This window comes from Petaurus breviceps, unplaced genomic scaffold, assembly GCF_028583685.1.
Source record: "Petaurus breviceps papuanus isolate PSGF00001 unplaced genomic scaffold, PetGlider_PUasm1.0 207, whole genome shotgun sequence".
NCBI lineage: Eukaryota > Metazoa > Chordata > Mammalia > Diprotodontia > Petauridae > Petaurus > Petaurus breviceps.
The window spans coordinates 23867184-23881089 of record NW_027185850.1 but is presented as its reverse complement, the minus strand read 5'-3'; the positions used below and the strand labels follow the sequence as shown (position 1 = coordinate 23881089).

At 45.0% G+C, this 13906-nt stretch overlaps 1 protein-coding gene across 5 annotated transcripts in view; it reads right to left on the bottom strand.

Moving 5' to 3' along the window:
• Positions 1-13906, bottom strand: part of LOC138164978 (terminal uridylyltransferase 4-like) — a 63377-nt gene that overhangs the window by 35815 nt on the left and 13656 nt on the right. For 2 of the 5 annotated variants that reach the window (XM_069092991.1, XM_069092993.1), the window contains exons 3-7: positions 11339-11993; positions 7200-7363; positions 4421-4537; positions 3679-3831; positions 726-903 (exon numbers count right to left, since the gene is read on the bottom strand). In XM_069092991.1, the coding sequence (XP_068949092.1) occupies positions 726-903; positions 3679-3831; positions 4421-4537; positions 7200-7363; positions 11339-11891 (1165 nt within the window). In that variant the 5' untranslated portion in view covers positions 11892-11993. The remainder of the gene's footprint in view (positions 1-725; positions 904-3678; positions 3832-4420; positions 4538-7199; positions 7364-11338; positions 11994-13906) is intronic. The other 3 variants (XM_069092994.1, XM_069092995.1, XM_069092996.1) reach the window with 2 other exon arrangements.

Genomic DNA, 13906 nt, shown 5'->3' with positions numbered 1-13906 from the left:
TCCAGTGATCCCCAACCACTGGAGGTGGGAAACACTTGAACCCACTAGCTAAGTAGAAATTACAATGATAACAAAACACTTCTTTCCCAATCAGAATCTAATCCATCATCCATCTCTGGACTCATCAGCAATGGCCCCTCTTGTGTTCCTTTCATTCTCAGTCAGAAGTGGCCTCCATTAACACCTCACTCACCGAGGCGTGGTGTGGTGTGGATGTGACTCTGGGTTTTTGACGGCTGCCATCTCTGGCATGTCCTGCTAAACGAGGCTGCCCAAGGGTCAGTCTAGCTAAGTCTGGACAGCCTCACAATCACAGCAACTCACAAAGGGCTCCTTCTCAAGGTATAAAGAAGGGTTATGTGGTCTGTCTGGAGAGGAGGAACTCATGGAGAAAAAGCGTCATCTTACAGCTCCAATCCTGAGGCCACCTGCTGGTGAGGCAGGGGTGCCTTCTAGCTGTTGCACACTTATTTACTTCAATTCTCCCTGGTCCCTTTGTAAAACAGAAACTTACAATGACCAGCTCTTCACTGCTGTTTCTAAAACAATACAAAAATATTGCTTTCAGACGAGTCCCTGAAAGGCAGAGAAAAACTACCTTTTAAAGTAAAAATGTAAATAAAAACCTTCTTCTAAGATAGAGAAAACGGAAGAAGATGAAAGGCTCTATATAAGAAAAGAAAACCCTGGCTGAGGATGATGGTGCTGGTGGTGACCCTCTGTACCTGGCAGGCGCTGCTGGACAACCTTTTCCATTTCAGTCACAATCTCCTGCCGGAACCCAAAGTCAGTGTCAGAAATCCCTTGTTCTTTGGCTGCTTGCATGAGGGTGGAGCTCAAAGCAGCCAGCTGGGCAGGGGAAGGGGGTGGCAGGGCTCGGAGTTCATTTTCTTCCTGTTTTTCCTATCATGGGACAAAAAATGACAAGGTGAAGTTATGTATACAGGTGACAGCACGAGCAGCCTAGAGGCCCCTGAGCTTGGAATCAGAGGGCCTGGGCTTCAGTTCAGCAAACATTTACGGAGTGCCTACTGCGTGCAAGGCCTTCGGCTAAGCACCAGCTATGGATCCTGTCTTATCACCTGCTAGCTCTGTGACTTGGAGCCAGTCACTTAATCTGCAGGCCTCAGTGTTCTCAGCTATTAGGGCGAGGGGCCTGGACTAGATTCTCTGCGTAAGGACCCTTCCAGCTCTAAATCCTATTTCGAATGCTATGAAAAATATCGACTAGGCACCTACCCAGCACCTATTAAGCTTAAGATCTAGCAAGAAGAGGCAACATGTACATATATGACTGTAATAACTTAAAGAGGGAGAAGGTCAGAGGCATTAGGGAGGAATCCAGGAAGGCCTCCCAGAGAAGGAGACTGAGCAGAGCTCTGAGAGAAGCAGGGGCTCATAAAGGTCCAGGCAGAGGAGACAGGGCATTCCAGACACAGAAGGCAACAGACCCAAGGAACCACACAGTAGGCCTGAGCAGAAGGAGGCCTCTGTACAGAGGGATCCAAAGCAGAAAACCAGAAAGGTGAGTGAGAGCCAGAGGAAATGCCAAGGTAAGAAAGTCCTATTTTATTTGAGAGGCAACAGCACGACGTTAAGCACTCGAGAGTGGGGGCAGGGTTGCATGGTCAGATGTGTGCTTTAGGAATATCAATCTAGCAGCTATCTGGAGGACAGCTCAGAACAGAAGGGAAGGGAATAAGCACTTATCTAGCACCTATGTGCCAGGTACTATGCTAAGAACTTTACAAACATCTTATTTGATCCTCACAACAACCCTGTGAGACCCTCATTTTACAGTTGAGGAAACTGAGGCAAGCAGAGATTAAGTGACTTGCCTAGGGTCACACAACTAGTAAGTATCTGAGGCGAAGATTTGAACTCAGGTCTTCCTGACTCCAAACCCAATGCTCCATTCACTGAACCACCTAGCTGCCTCCAGAAAGGGAATAGACCTGATTTAGAGAAACCAATTAAGAGGGACTGCGCTAATTTGAGGAGGGTCCAAATTAGGGTAGAGGTCTAAGAATGGAATGAAGAGGACAGATGGAAGAGATTTTGTAGAGGCAGCATGAATAAGACCTGAAAAGCTGGTCACAGGGAATGGGGGGACAGGGAGAGTTAGGAACTCTAAGGGCTCTGGTCTGGGTGACCCCAGGGATGGTGGAACCAATCACAGAGATGGGGAAGTGGGGGGAGGAATGGGTTTGGGAGGGAGTACGGGCTCTGTTCTGCATGTGTTTTGTTTAAGAGGATGATGGGGAGTCCAGGGAGTACTGTCCAGCAGACAGTCAGGAGCCTGGGAGGAGGATGAGAGACAGAACATGAACAGAGGGCCCAGGACACTGCCACAGAGGCGTGCAGTTAGGGAGCAGCGAGGAGGATGTGTCTGATGAGAGTTTAGATCAGTCAGATAAAGTAGGAGAGTCAAGAGAAGGAAGGGTCAGAGAAGCTAAGGAAGTCAAGAAAGGCCAGAAGCGGCAGCAAGGTAAAGGGAAAGGCCGTTGGTTCGAGCAGTCAGGAGAGAATCAGCACACAGAAAAAAATGTACATGGTTCATAAAAGAAATTCCTACTGCACAGAATGACATCAGAATGCCTCACGCTTTGCCTCAAACTACTGGGCAGAGCAGGTGCAATGAAGCTGGTGTTTGTGCTACAGATAAGAGAAGATCTTGTTTCCATTGCAGCTTAATGTCCTGTATTGCAATTTTGACATAATCCAGCTGCCAATGAGATGCCCCAGTCCCGAGGGACAGGGGAAAAAGGCACACTTTTCTGAAAACCCTCAATAAGCATATCCCCTCTGAAGCCAAGGGACTCTGGGATTTCACGCTGGAAAGGACCTTAGAGACCATCTAGTCCAGTCTCCTCATGGCAAGCAGAACAACACAGGGGAGGCAGGGAAGCGGTTAGTTTCATAGGAGTGTTTATATATGAGCAATGAGCAATGTGGCGAAGATAAGCAGACAAGCTCGGGGCATTAATGGCATGGGGAAAGGCGCCAACACTCCCTCGGATCATCGCTGACCACCAATGGTGGGCGCCTCAGGTAGCTAGCTGGCATCAGTGTGTTAGAAGCAGGCCCCACCATAATGGCACCATGATGAAATAACTCTGGTTGGGGCAGCGTCACACACTCTGCCTCAACACAACGGATCGCCACGTGGTTCTTAGTGATACCATCTGAGGCACTCCTAAATGGCAGCTAGCTTTTCTCAGGCTGAGCCTAGCCCTAAGAGAAGTTCCAAAACTGAATCGAGCCAAAGAGCTTAAGGTGAATGAGACTGACCATGACTCACTTTAGGTATGATCCAGGAGGAGAGAAATGGTCCCACAGTGCTTGCGACAAAGCTCCCATCTGCTAGTCCTACCTCCAGGCAGCCCACCCCCAGAGGTTAGTTCATTGTTAAACTAAAATTCTCTCTGTAACGAAAGCTTGGCTAAAGATGGAGCTCACCTAGCCTTGGGAACTCTAAAGCCAGGGAAGCAAGATAATTCCCTTCTTTAAACGTCCTTGGGTATATCTGCACTTCCCAATTAGGTATGCTTCTTGGCCAAGCACCTAGGTTTGCAGGCCCGCCTTTCTTCTTAAAGGGTTCAACCAAGAGGGCATATTAGCAGCATGTTTAATGAGAAGATGATGCAAGAATACTTTAACAAAATCATTTTCACCTACACATAATGCTTTGTGTAGACTGGATCCCACAGGACCACAAACAGCTGACTGGGAGGTGGAAAATTCAGTGGGATGAGCCAATGGTCCAGTTGTTGGGAGAGACATGGAAAGAGCGAGCCAGGGATCATTGGATCTGGTGTTTTTAATAGATCTCTGCTCTCATAGTGTTGAGTGATGACAGGTTCAGATGAATGAATAAATGAACGAATGAAAGAAAAATAATGTTACATGACATGTTCTGAATAGTCTGTTGGGTAGTCATGGAAATCAAATACAAAAAGCAGTAAGTACCTAGTACATTGCTAATGAGGTACGTCAGAGGTACCGCTTGAAGTAAGGAGGAAAATTCAGAGCCAAATCTTTTTTAAAAACAGTTACCTATACTAAATTACTACCCAAAGGCACACAAAGTCTACCCCCAAAAAGCAGGCACCAAGTTTACCCACATGGAAGCAGCAGCTGTGGCCAACACAAAACAAAGGCCATCAGCTCATCCCTTCACACCCTTTTAAATCTGGTGACCCCCCCCCAGCCTGGAAGAGGAGCCCCCTGCTCCTATGCAGGTCCTCCTCCCTGACCACGTGACATAAGGAGTGATCAGGCCAACCCATGGACTGCTGCTCCTAGTTAAACATTCAGATTTTAGAGAGTGGAAGGTGAGTTTATCAGCACTTTCATTAAAAACTTGAACGGGACATTCTTTTTTGACATGAAAATTTAAGAAACAAACAAAAAAACTTACCGTGATGTTTTTCTTATGCCGTTTCTCTTTTATGTGCTTATGTGCTCCCTGGATATTTTCAATATGAACTAAGCATAATTTGCATAGATATCGGCAATTGGTGTATTCCGGGGAGCGCTGAAAGAGAAAAGTGAAGAGGTAACAGAAGACATGAAGCCTACAAAACACCCAAGTCTGGCTGTTCTCATTAATTCAATGAAGTCAATAAATCAAATCTTCAAATGTACTTTTCTTAAGGTTATAAAAGAAGCAAATTTACCAGGAACGTGAAATTTAATTGGGAGAAATGTCAGTCCCGCACTGTGTCAAAACTCACCTGCCTGAGCAGAGGCTGGGGAAGATGTGGTCAGGTGCCCAGGTGTCTGGGCCCCGGGGAAGGCACTGCTACCCACCCAACACTAAGAGGGCCCTACTGAGCTCACCAGCAGGTCCCTGAACTACAGCACAGCTGCAGCTCTGGCCCCGCTGCAGTGTGCAGTCACATGGTCACACAGGGTCTTGAGTTCAGTCTGCACCATCCTCCCCTTAATGCTGGCCCTGTTTTCACAGGCATTACCCTGACCTAATGAGGTCCTCAGAGGGGTCTCTATAGCAACATCCCCCAAATAATTCAACATAGTTCAGAATGTGAAACTGTAGACATCATGGACCATTTCTAAATCTGTCTTCATTTATACTCTTGACGGGGAGGGGGGGGTCAAGAGTATAGCCTCAATAAATACTATAGGAATAGTATTTTACAGTAACATAACAGTAATGATGATAGTTACAGATATAGTTGGTTCTACCAGATCTAACCAGATAATATGAATTTGTAGAAGAGGAAAAAGAATGTGACAGGATTGCCCAATCTAGGTTAGAATGCAGCCCTTGAACCAGAAGACCTGAGTTCCAATCCTGTCTTTAACACCTTATCAGCCGTATGACCAAGAAGTAATTTAACTTGAGACCCACTTTCCTCATTTGTAAAACAGAGGCCATAATTTAGCTGTCATATTCCCTAGTTCACAAGGTAGTTGTGAGAAGAGAGCTTTTATCAATGGAAACACGGACAATGATGCTAAAGATCCCTGCCACCATGATGCAGAGATGTCTATGACTAGCTCCCATGTGAGTACCATCCTTCCCACTACTCCCCATCAGGCTGCAACTAGAACCCAGCCTCCTCCTTTGGAGGAGAAACATGGTGCAGTGAAAAGACCTAAGTTCTGAGTGCTACTTTCACCTCTTTAGACTCAAATTTCTTTCTCTAGCATATAATGCCCTCGCTCTGCCTACCTCACAGGGCTACTCAAAGGACCAGGTCAGCTAATGCAGACAGAAAGCACTTGCTAAATTGTGAGATGTCCTCCAAATGAGAGACATTAATTAATTGCACCAAATTAGTTAAATTTTAGTACTCCTCGGTTAGCTGAGCCAATTGGTGGCACCACAGGAATTTATAAACCAGAAGAGATTGGGGGTGGGTGGGTTATCTTGTTTGGTTTTAAAAGGCAGAAAAGGGAAGGCTTCTTTTAAGTTCCCAGCACACTGTACACATCGGGGGGAAACATGGTAAAGGTTAAGAGGGCAAAAAGGAGGGGCGGCCAGGTAGCACAGTGAGTAAGAGCACCGGCCCCAGTGTCAGGATGACCTGGGGATCGAATCCGGGCTCAGACACTTAGCACCCACCCAGAAACACCTGGCTGTGTAACCTGGAGCAAGTTACCTAACCCCAATTACTTAGGGGCAGCCAGGTGGCTCAGCGAGTAAGAGCACGAGCACCAGCCCCAGTGTCGGGATGACCAGGGGATTGAATCTAGACTCAGATACTTAGCACCACACCCAGAAATAACTGGCCTTGTAACCTTGAGCAAGTTACTTAACCCCAATTACTTAAAAAAAAAAAAAAAAGAGGGCAAAAGGCCTTAGAGAAAAGAACTGAAATGACGGCAGAGGGTATGGGTCTTTGGCAGTAAATCAATCAGGATTCTCTTATTAGGCTCCTACTAAGTGAATGCTTCAAGCCAACAACAAACCATATCACTCTTCCTGGCCATCTCTTCCGGCCCAGCCTTTACCAAGCACAACTTTCTTCCTTTATCCCAGGAATATATAAGGCTGCTTTCCACTGCCAGAATCCATAAAGAACAGTTGAGTCCAAAATGTGAGATGGGTGTGAGGCAGAAACACTAAAAGGAGCATTGGGGACACCACGTTTGGGGTCTTCTTCATTCTGGAGTCCTTAGGGAGCACCTCGGGCCTTTGGTAAGGCTGGCCTCCCTTTCCTTTCCTCTTTTCCCTCTCATCCCCTTTCTCTCCCCTCCCTTCTCTCTTCTCTTCCCACCCTGGGTTTGATGCTTCTGCTCTTCTCTGATTGGCTATTTTACCATTACCTCTGGCCTCCCCCACTCCAAGCTGGACCTCTTCCTGCTGAATAAACTCTTCTTCCCCAGCTCCTTCCTCAATTATCAGGAAAGGCCACCACCCAAGCTTCCTCAGACTCTCACTAAGAGCTCCCTCTCAGCAGGATTTGTGTCTAACACACTGGTCCTTGACTGTTAACTCAGTCATTAGCTTTCCACTTTCTCAGGGAAAAATGGCAGGGGAGAAGGCATGTCTGAGTGTAGGAGGCATACAAGGACCCCAAATGTGTGAAACTCAAAACTACTCCACAAGAGACACTGCCTTCCAGGGGGAAGAGGAGCCCAGCCCACCCTGTGAGGGACAGACATGCAAGGAGAAGAATGAGGAGCCGCGCAGCCCACAGGCCCCCAATAAGCCAAGGAGGATAGTCTACTTTTTCCAGTCGAAAGATGTAATCCCGTTCCAGGCGCTCCTCAGCCTGCTTCAGCCCCAGCTTCTGCTCAGGGGTCAGCATTGACTCATCGATCGTGGTGACATTTTCTAAGTAATCCAGCTCTGAAGAAAGCTCTTTTGTTGGCTCAGCACCCTTCATTTTACCTGGAGAAGGAAGCAGGCAGGAAAACATTGCTACCAGAGCCACTGGGCAGTTAAAGGGGAGGATAGAAGAAGAAGAAGAACCGCTCCTTCTTGAGCAGGGCACCTGCTGACCCACTGCAGGGGCACCGCCTTCAGGGAGTCAGCCCAGCCCAGCACAGGAATGGTATGCATTTCTGGGGGGCCTTCACGTCTATGAAGCACTCACTGTGAGATGAGTGTTACTGCTCAGTTTCACACCTGAAGAATCCAAAGCTTCAAAGAATGCAAGGGCCTGCCCACGGTGACCCAGGAACTGGGATTCGGACTTGGGTCCCCCCCCCACCTCACACTTCAGTTCACCTGCTGCTACTCCTAGAGCCTCTGTGGAGCATACCCACAGCCGAAGAAGGATGTGAAGGGAATCCCAAGAGGACACCCATGCTTGGGGTGAGTGGTCCCTTCAGCCAAAGCTCTAGAGATGGACCCCAGAAATACGAGAGGAGAGGGCCAAGAGGGACACCCACATGTGTTAGAACCCAAGGAACTGAATCGTTCCAGCTCACACACAGTGAGTTAATGGAAGAGCCAGGCCTTTCAGCTTCCAGGCCACTGGGTTTTTTTTAAAACAAATAAGCTACAAGTTCAATCAGCAGCAATAGAGTTCTCTCTCACAGCAGCCGACAAGAGTTTAGTGTACTGGGCTACACTGGGCTCACAACCACACAAGTCCCTGTCGTATTGTTCTCAGCCCCAAGCAGGCTCCTTGAGACCCACTGCCTTTAGTCTGGTGATGTGGGCTTTCCCTCCACTGAGACCAGTCAAGACTGAAATTCAGTCCATCCCCTGGTGGTCAGACTTCTGTGGATGAATCTTACTGAACTGGGTTTGGCTAACCCTCAGACCACAGACACACGTTCCCTCAGGCTAGGAAGGAAGTGATCTTTCCCCGGGTTCTGCACACAGCAGGGGCTTAATAAACATTGTTGAACTGACCTCCCTTCTCCAGTGTCTTTGCCTGAACTCTCCTGGGCACCTCCCTTACTCTTCTTATCATGGCCTCTTCCACCCCCAACCTCCTGGGGAGCAGGGCCTGTGCCATGTCTAGTTCTGCATCCTAAGAAATGAACAGAGAACCTCAAAGAGTAAAATTTTTGAACTGCTGTCGCAGCCACAAGGTATAACAAGACCTACAGTGTATTTGGTGCACAAGAATGTAAACTCCCTGAGGTCAGGGCCTTAGCACTTAGAACAGCATCTGGCACACAGGAAGACCGTAATGGTTGGTTTTTATCTTCCCTCTGCTACTACTATATGACCTTGGATTAGTCACTATGCTGCTGGGGCCTCAGTTTCCCCTTCTGTACAAGGAGATGGGTTTGACCTCAATGATCTCTGTTTTCAAACTTGAACTGTGTCCAGCTGAATACTGCTTTTGCCTGTGTTCTGCTGCCTAGTCTTCAAGAGACAAGGGTCACTCACCAGCCCTAAGGCATCTGAGTAGGACCTTAGAAGAGGTAAGCAAATACAATTTATTTTTTGATGGTGGGGGAGACAATAGGAAGGCAAATACTCATTGCAGAGCCACTTTTTACAAAAGACATCACTTTAAAATGCCTTTTAAAAGTGAACTTCACTAAATTAATTAAAGGTCTGACCTGAGCTACAAAAATTCAATTTCCATGTGACTTTTCAGGAATTCATACACTGTGTGAACAAGGGGTCTGGCCTGATTCTTTTCTAGGCTCGGTAAACTATCTTATACTCAGGAATACTTAAAAACACTAATCATTACATGGAGGTAAAAAACAGGTACCTGTGTCTACTAAGTTTCCCAGTCAGATCTTACAGTGTAGATGGAACCACCAGCAGCCGTCACAAACCAATCTGATTTAAAAGCTCAAAGGTTCAGCCAGGTTACCCAGGCAACTAGGCCCACAGCAATGGGTGAAGCTGCTGGGTCATTTGCGGAGCCTGACTTGCTCAAGAACGTTATTGATCGCTGCTGTTCCATTTAAAACTATGTTATAACAGAACCACGCGTCTCTGGCCCCACCACGTTCCAGTCTAGGAGTTACCTGCATCTTTTTCTGAGGTTAAAGAGGGCCAAACAGGAGGGCAGAGCCAAGAGGAGTAAGGGAGGAGGAAGTCAAGGTGGAAAGAAGAGGGGTGGGAACAGCAACACCTGGGAGGGAAACAGGTAGAGAGAGGCAGTAAACATGGGACTGGAGCAGGTGGGCACCAGTGCCAGGGCTTAGGAAGTTTCCTGCTTCCTCGTAACTAGATCAGATTCAATCCGCGGCGATCTGACTACACTCTACTTAACATGAAATGTCATTAATTCAGGCCCCATTAATTTGGTTAGACGATTCTTCACTATATAGAAAGAACAAAAAATAAGATGAGCAAAGCAAAGGGAGAGTGCCAAGAAGATGCCAGAGGAGTCATTTCAGAGAACAGAAAATTCCTTTGTGCATTTATTTACAAACACCTGCTCTCTCTAGGTCCCCAGAGACAGAGATAGGGCAGCAGACTCGATTCAGGAAGCCCTCAGCCTGAATCCTGCCTGCGACAGGCTTCTTAGGAGTCAGGGGAGCCTGGGCAAGCCACCCTCTCAGCTTCCCTATCCTCATCTGTAACACAGTGACAACAGCACCTACACCTCAAGGCTGCTGAGCATCAAATGACAGAATGTGTATAAAGCACTTTGGAAATGTAAAGTGTAGTGTAAGTTCCACTAGAAAAACTTTGCAATCAATTTTTAGCCCAAGTCAAGCTAATAAATGCGCCTAAGTTTGAAAGTGAATACAACCACATTTTAAAAATATTATTTAATGACAATTTTCACTACATTGTTCACTGGACTAGGAGTCAGGAAAGCCGAGTCTGAGTCCTGGCTCCAACACTTCTGCCAGCCATTCGACTTTACGTGTGTCATCTCCCACCTGTGAGTCTCCCTTCGCTCAAATGTAAAAGGGGTGTGATCAGGTCAGGTAGATTCCAAGGGCCCTCCTAACCCTGACACTCTGTAGATCTAGTCTGCCTGAAGGTTTTACTGAACACAGAACTCAGGAGCATGTTTTGTTCATTTTCCATGTCCATCCAGGTTAAGTATGACTGTTTCCTTCCAATTTTAGCACATCAGGTAAGGTTACCTGGGACAGGTGAATCATTCAAGATTCCAGTGAAACTGGCATCAAAACACTCAGGAGACATGGCCAATGTATCACCAAGAAACAGGTGGGTTAATTATAATCATAAGGGGTGCTTAATGCGTCCAAAATGAGATTTAGAGCTAGATAGTTCTCAATGGAGTTGGAAGCAGTTTCTACCTAAATGCTACATTTGTTGAAGGCACTGAGACTCCAGTCTCTACAGACCAAAAAGATATGGAATAATCAAATGATCTACCTCACTTTCCTCTGATCCTGCATCCTATCAAAAGCAGAGGTAGCCTGACAATAGTGCAGAGGCAAGTCTGGAGCCATGGGCAAAGCACCTCCCCTCCTCTGAGCCTCTGATTCATCATCCACAAAATAAGGCCTCTCCTAGCCCAAATACTCTATGAATCTATTTCTAAAGTTGTCTAAGGGAAATTAAGTTTACTAATTATGGACAAAGCATTGGAACTCTTAAAAAAACAAAACAGGCCCTACCAAGTACCTATACATAACATATAGCTTATGCTTACTGAGGACCTAAATTAGGTTTTAGAAATATTTTTCTAAGGTACAAAGTGAGAATCAAAAATGATCTTTAAGATTGGTTAAAAATAATACATAGTTAGTAACTAATATTCAACACTTTGATCTACTATGGCACTAAATTTAGCTTTAAGAGATATATGTATATGCGTGTATATATCTGTCACAGACTTCTCTTTGCAAACAAAGGTAATTAAATGATTAAGAAGCAATGCAAATGAAGGAGTATCTCTATAGGAACCTTTTTCTCCCCCCCCCCCAAAGAAAGGTGATGTGCAGCAGAACTCCTACTTACTCAAGTCACCAGATTTGTCTTCTGTTCCTGAAATACCATTACCAGAATCGCTAGTACTGTCTGTACACGCTTTTAGTTTGGGGGAGCCTGGTGCAGTTTCTAAAGCTGACTTCCCTCCTTGCACAGTAGCTAAGGTTTCTTTGTCCATGTCCTTCTCAGAAGCCGAGGGGCTCGGAACATTCTCCTCCTCTACTGGCTGGGCTCTCACTGGCTTCACACTTTCTCCAGTGGCCAGTGGTCCTGGTGATTTTTTTGCTTTGCAATGACTATGATCTTGAAGGACTGATCCCAAGTCTTTCGTGCCTGGGGCATTAGAGGTATTTACCTTACATGATTTAAGTTCTATTTTTTCTGTACAAACATCATTTTGTTTATTTTTTTTATTACTGTTCCCACTTGGAGAACTTCTTCCAATGTCCCTTATAACTCTATCATTTTTAGGTCTCAAATTCTGATTGGCTGGTGCTCTAAGAGCTTTGCCTTCTTCACACACAATGCGAGCAGACTTCCTTGGTTCATGATTTCCATTTTTAGAGCTTGTGGACTCTTCCATTATTATGAAGACCTGCTTCTTTTCTCTTGAGATACCTTAAAAAAAGATGATCTCCAGTAATCTGAGTGTCTTTCAATCCAGTTTAGGCAAGTAAACTGTCTGCTGGAGAAAAGAATATCAATTACTCAAAATGTGAAAATAACAGCAACAATGATAATCATCTGATAAAAGACATAATGAAGTTTCCTAAACTAAAAAATACCAAAACCAGAAACTAATAATTTCCCAAGGAATTAAGTCACACTAATAATACAACAGACTGGACAGGTACCCAATGAGGAGATTCTAATGATATTTTGGTAACCATGACATCAAAACGAATTTTAGAATTTTAGAAGAATTTTTAGATTTTTAGAAAAATTTTAGGGAATTTTAGAAGAGCAGAATGTAATTACTCAATAGAAATTTCAACCAACACAAGGTTGAAAACAGTAACAGAATTTTTAGAGTTAACATGTAAAAACAAGGAAAGCACAGAGCCCAGGAATTCTGAGTCTGCTGGGCCAAGTTTATCAGCATGTTTTCTATGTGATACTAACCAGGTAATCCTTTTATATATGACCTTCTTATAAAGCACTTCCTATTTCTACTGCTAACCTTTGCTTTTTCTTCACACTTGACTCTTTAAACATAGAAAAAATACTTGTGAGGAGGCTAGGTGGCACAGTGAACAGAGCACTGGCCCTAGAGTCAAGAGGACCTGAGTTCAAATCCAGCCTCAGACACTTAACACTTACTAGCCGTGTGACCTTGGACAAGTCACTTAATTCCAATTGTCCTGCCTTTCCCCTCCAAAAAGAAAGAAAAAATACTTGTGAATAGACTCTGCATTTCTGGAAGTGTGAGCAACTTAAATTAATTATTCTGTGAAAAAATAGTGAATAAAACCACCAACATTACCAAAAAATGACAGAAGCATTAATAAAATCAAGCCGAGAGAACCCATTTCGTCCTGGGGCATAATGGGAATTGTCATCCCAGAGGAGGAACAACACATCTGCCACAAAACTCAAATGTTTAATGAGCAAAAAATGGACTCACAATTTTACTGCTAATTGATTTCTATATTTCCAATGCATATACCTATGCTAAACTTTACAAACACCAGCATTTTTCACTCACCAGCTTGCTATAAAATAAAATACCCAAATCCGGTTCTGGTCCACATAGCACTTTAAAAAAAAAACCTACTTAATAATGATTAATATTGAACAAAACAAAAATAACCCTTTTTTCCAGGTGAAAACAAACCACACTGTATTCAAATGTAAACTTCTGAATTATTTATTCACTAAGTTTAACAATCTATTAGTTACAAATCTGTAAATTTAGGAATGCTAACTTAGATAAAGTATGTCAGGAGTTGTACACTGTGGGGAATTTAATCGTGAATTTATTGTGCTCGGTCCAATATGCCAAAAACAAAATGTTTCAATAAAAATAACATGCAGTATAATGTTAACTTAAGAGTAAAAAAAAATTACCTAAAATAAGAAATTCAGTCCTCATTTCCTGAGCATGAGGCCTTGTGCTAGTGGTTATAATGTAGAATAACTAAGATACCCTCATTAGGTAGGTATTTCACAATGGCTGAGCTGACCACTTTCCTTTAAGATTCTCTTTTCCTCCTGTCACTGGGGGGCTGCAGGGAAGGGGGGTAACCTCTAACCTTAGACTCCATAAGTAGGTCACCTGTTCCTCACCTCAGTCTGGTTGTCTTCCCAAGTCAGAAGAAGCTTTTACTAGAAGACCAGAAACAAGCTTCCCCTCTCTGGGGGCAGCCTGCAACTTCTGCTGCTCAGTCCTTTTCCTGCTCTTCTCTAAGTCTACCACTGGGGGTCCATCTGGGGCTGAAAAGGCTCTCCTCAATGTTTCCTGACATTAGGGGGACACCTACCTATCTATCCGACCAGCCATCCGTCCCTCCGGCCATCCGTCTATTCACGTGGGTTGTCTGACCGTTAGCTCTCACTCCTGCCACCCTTTTCGTGACCTCCCTTTATGCTGGTTCCTCC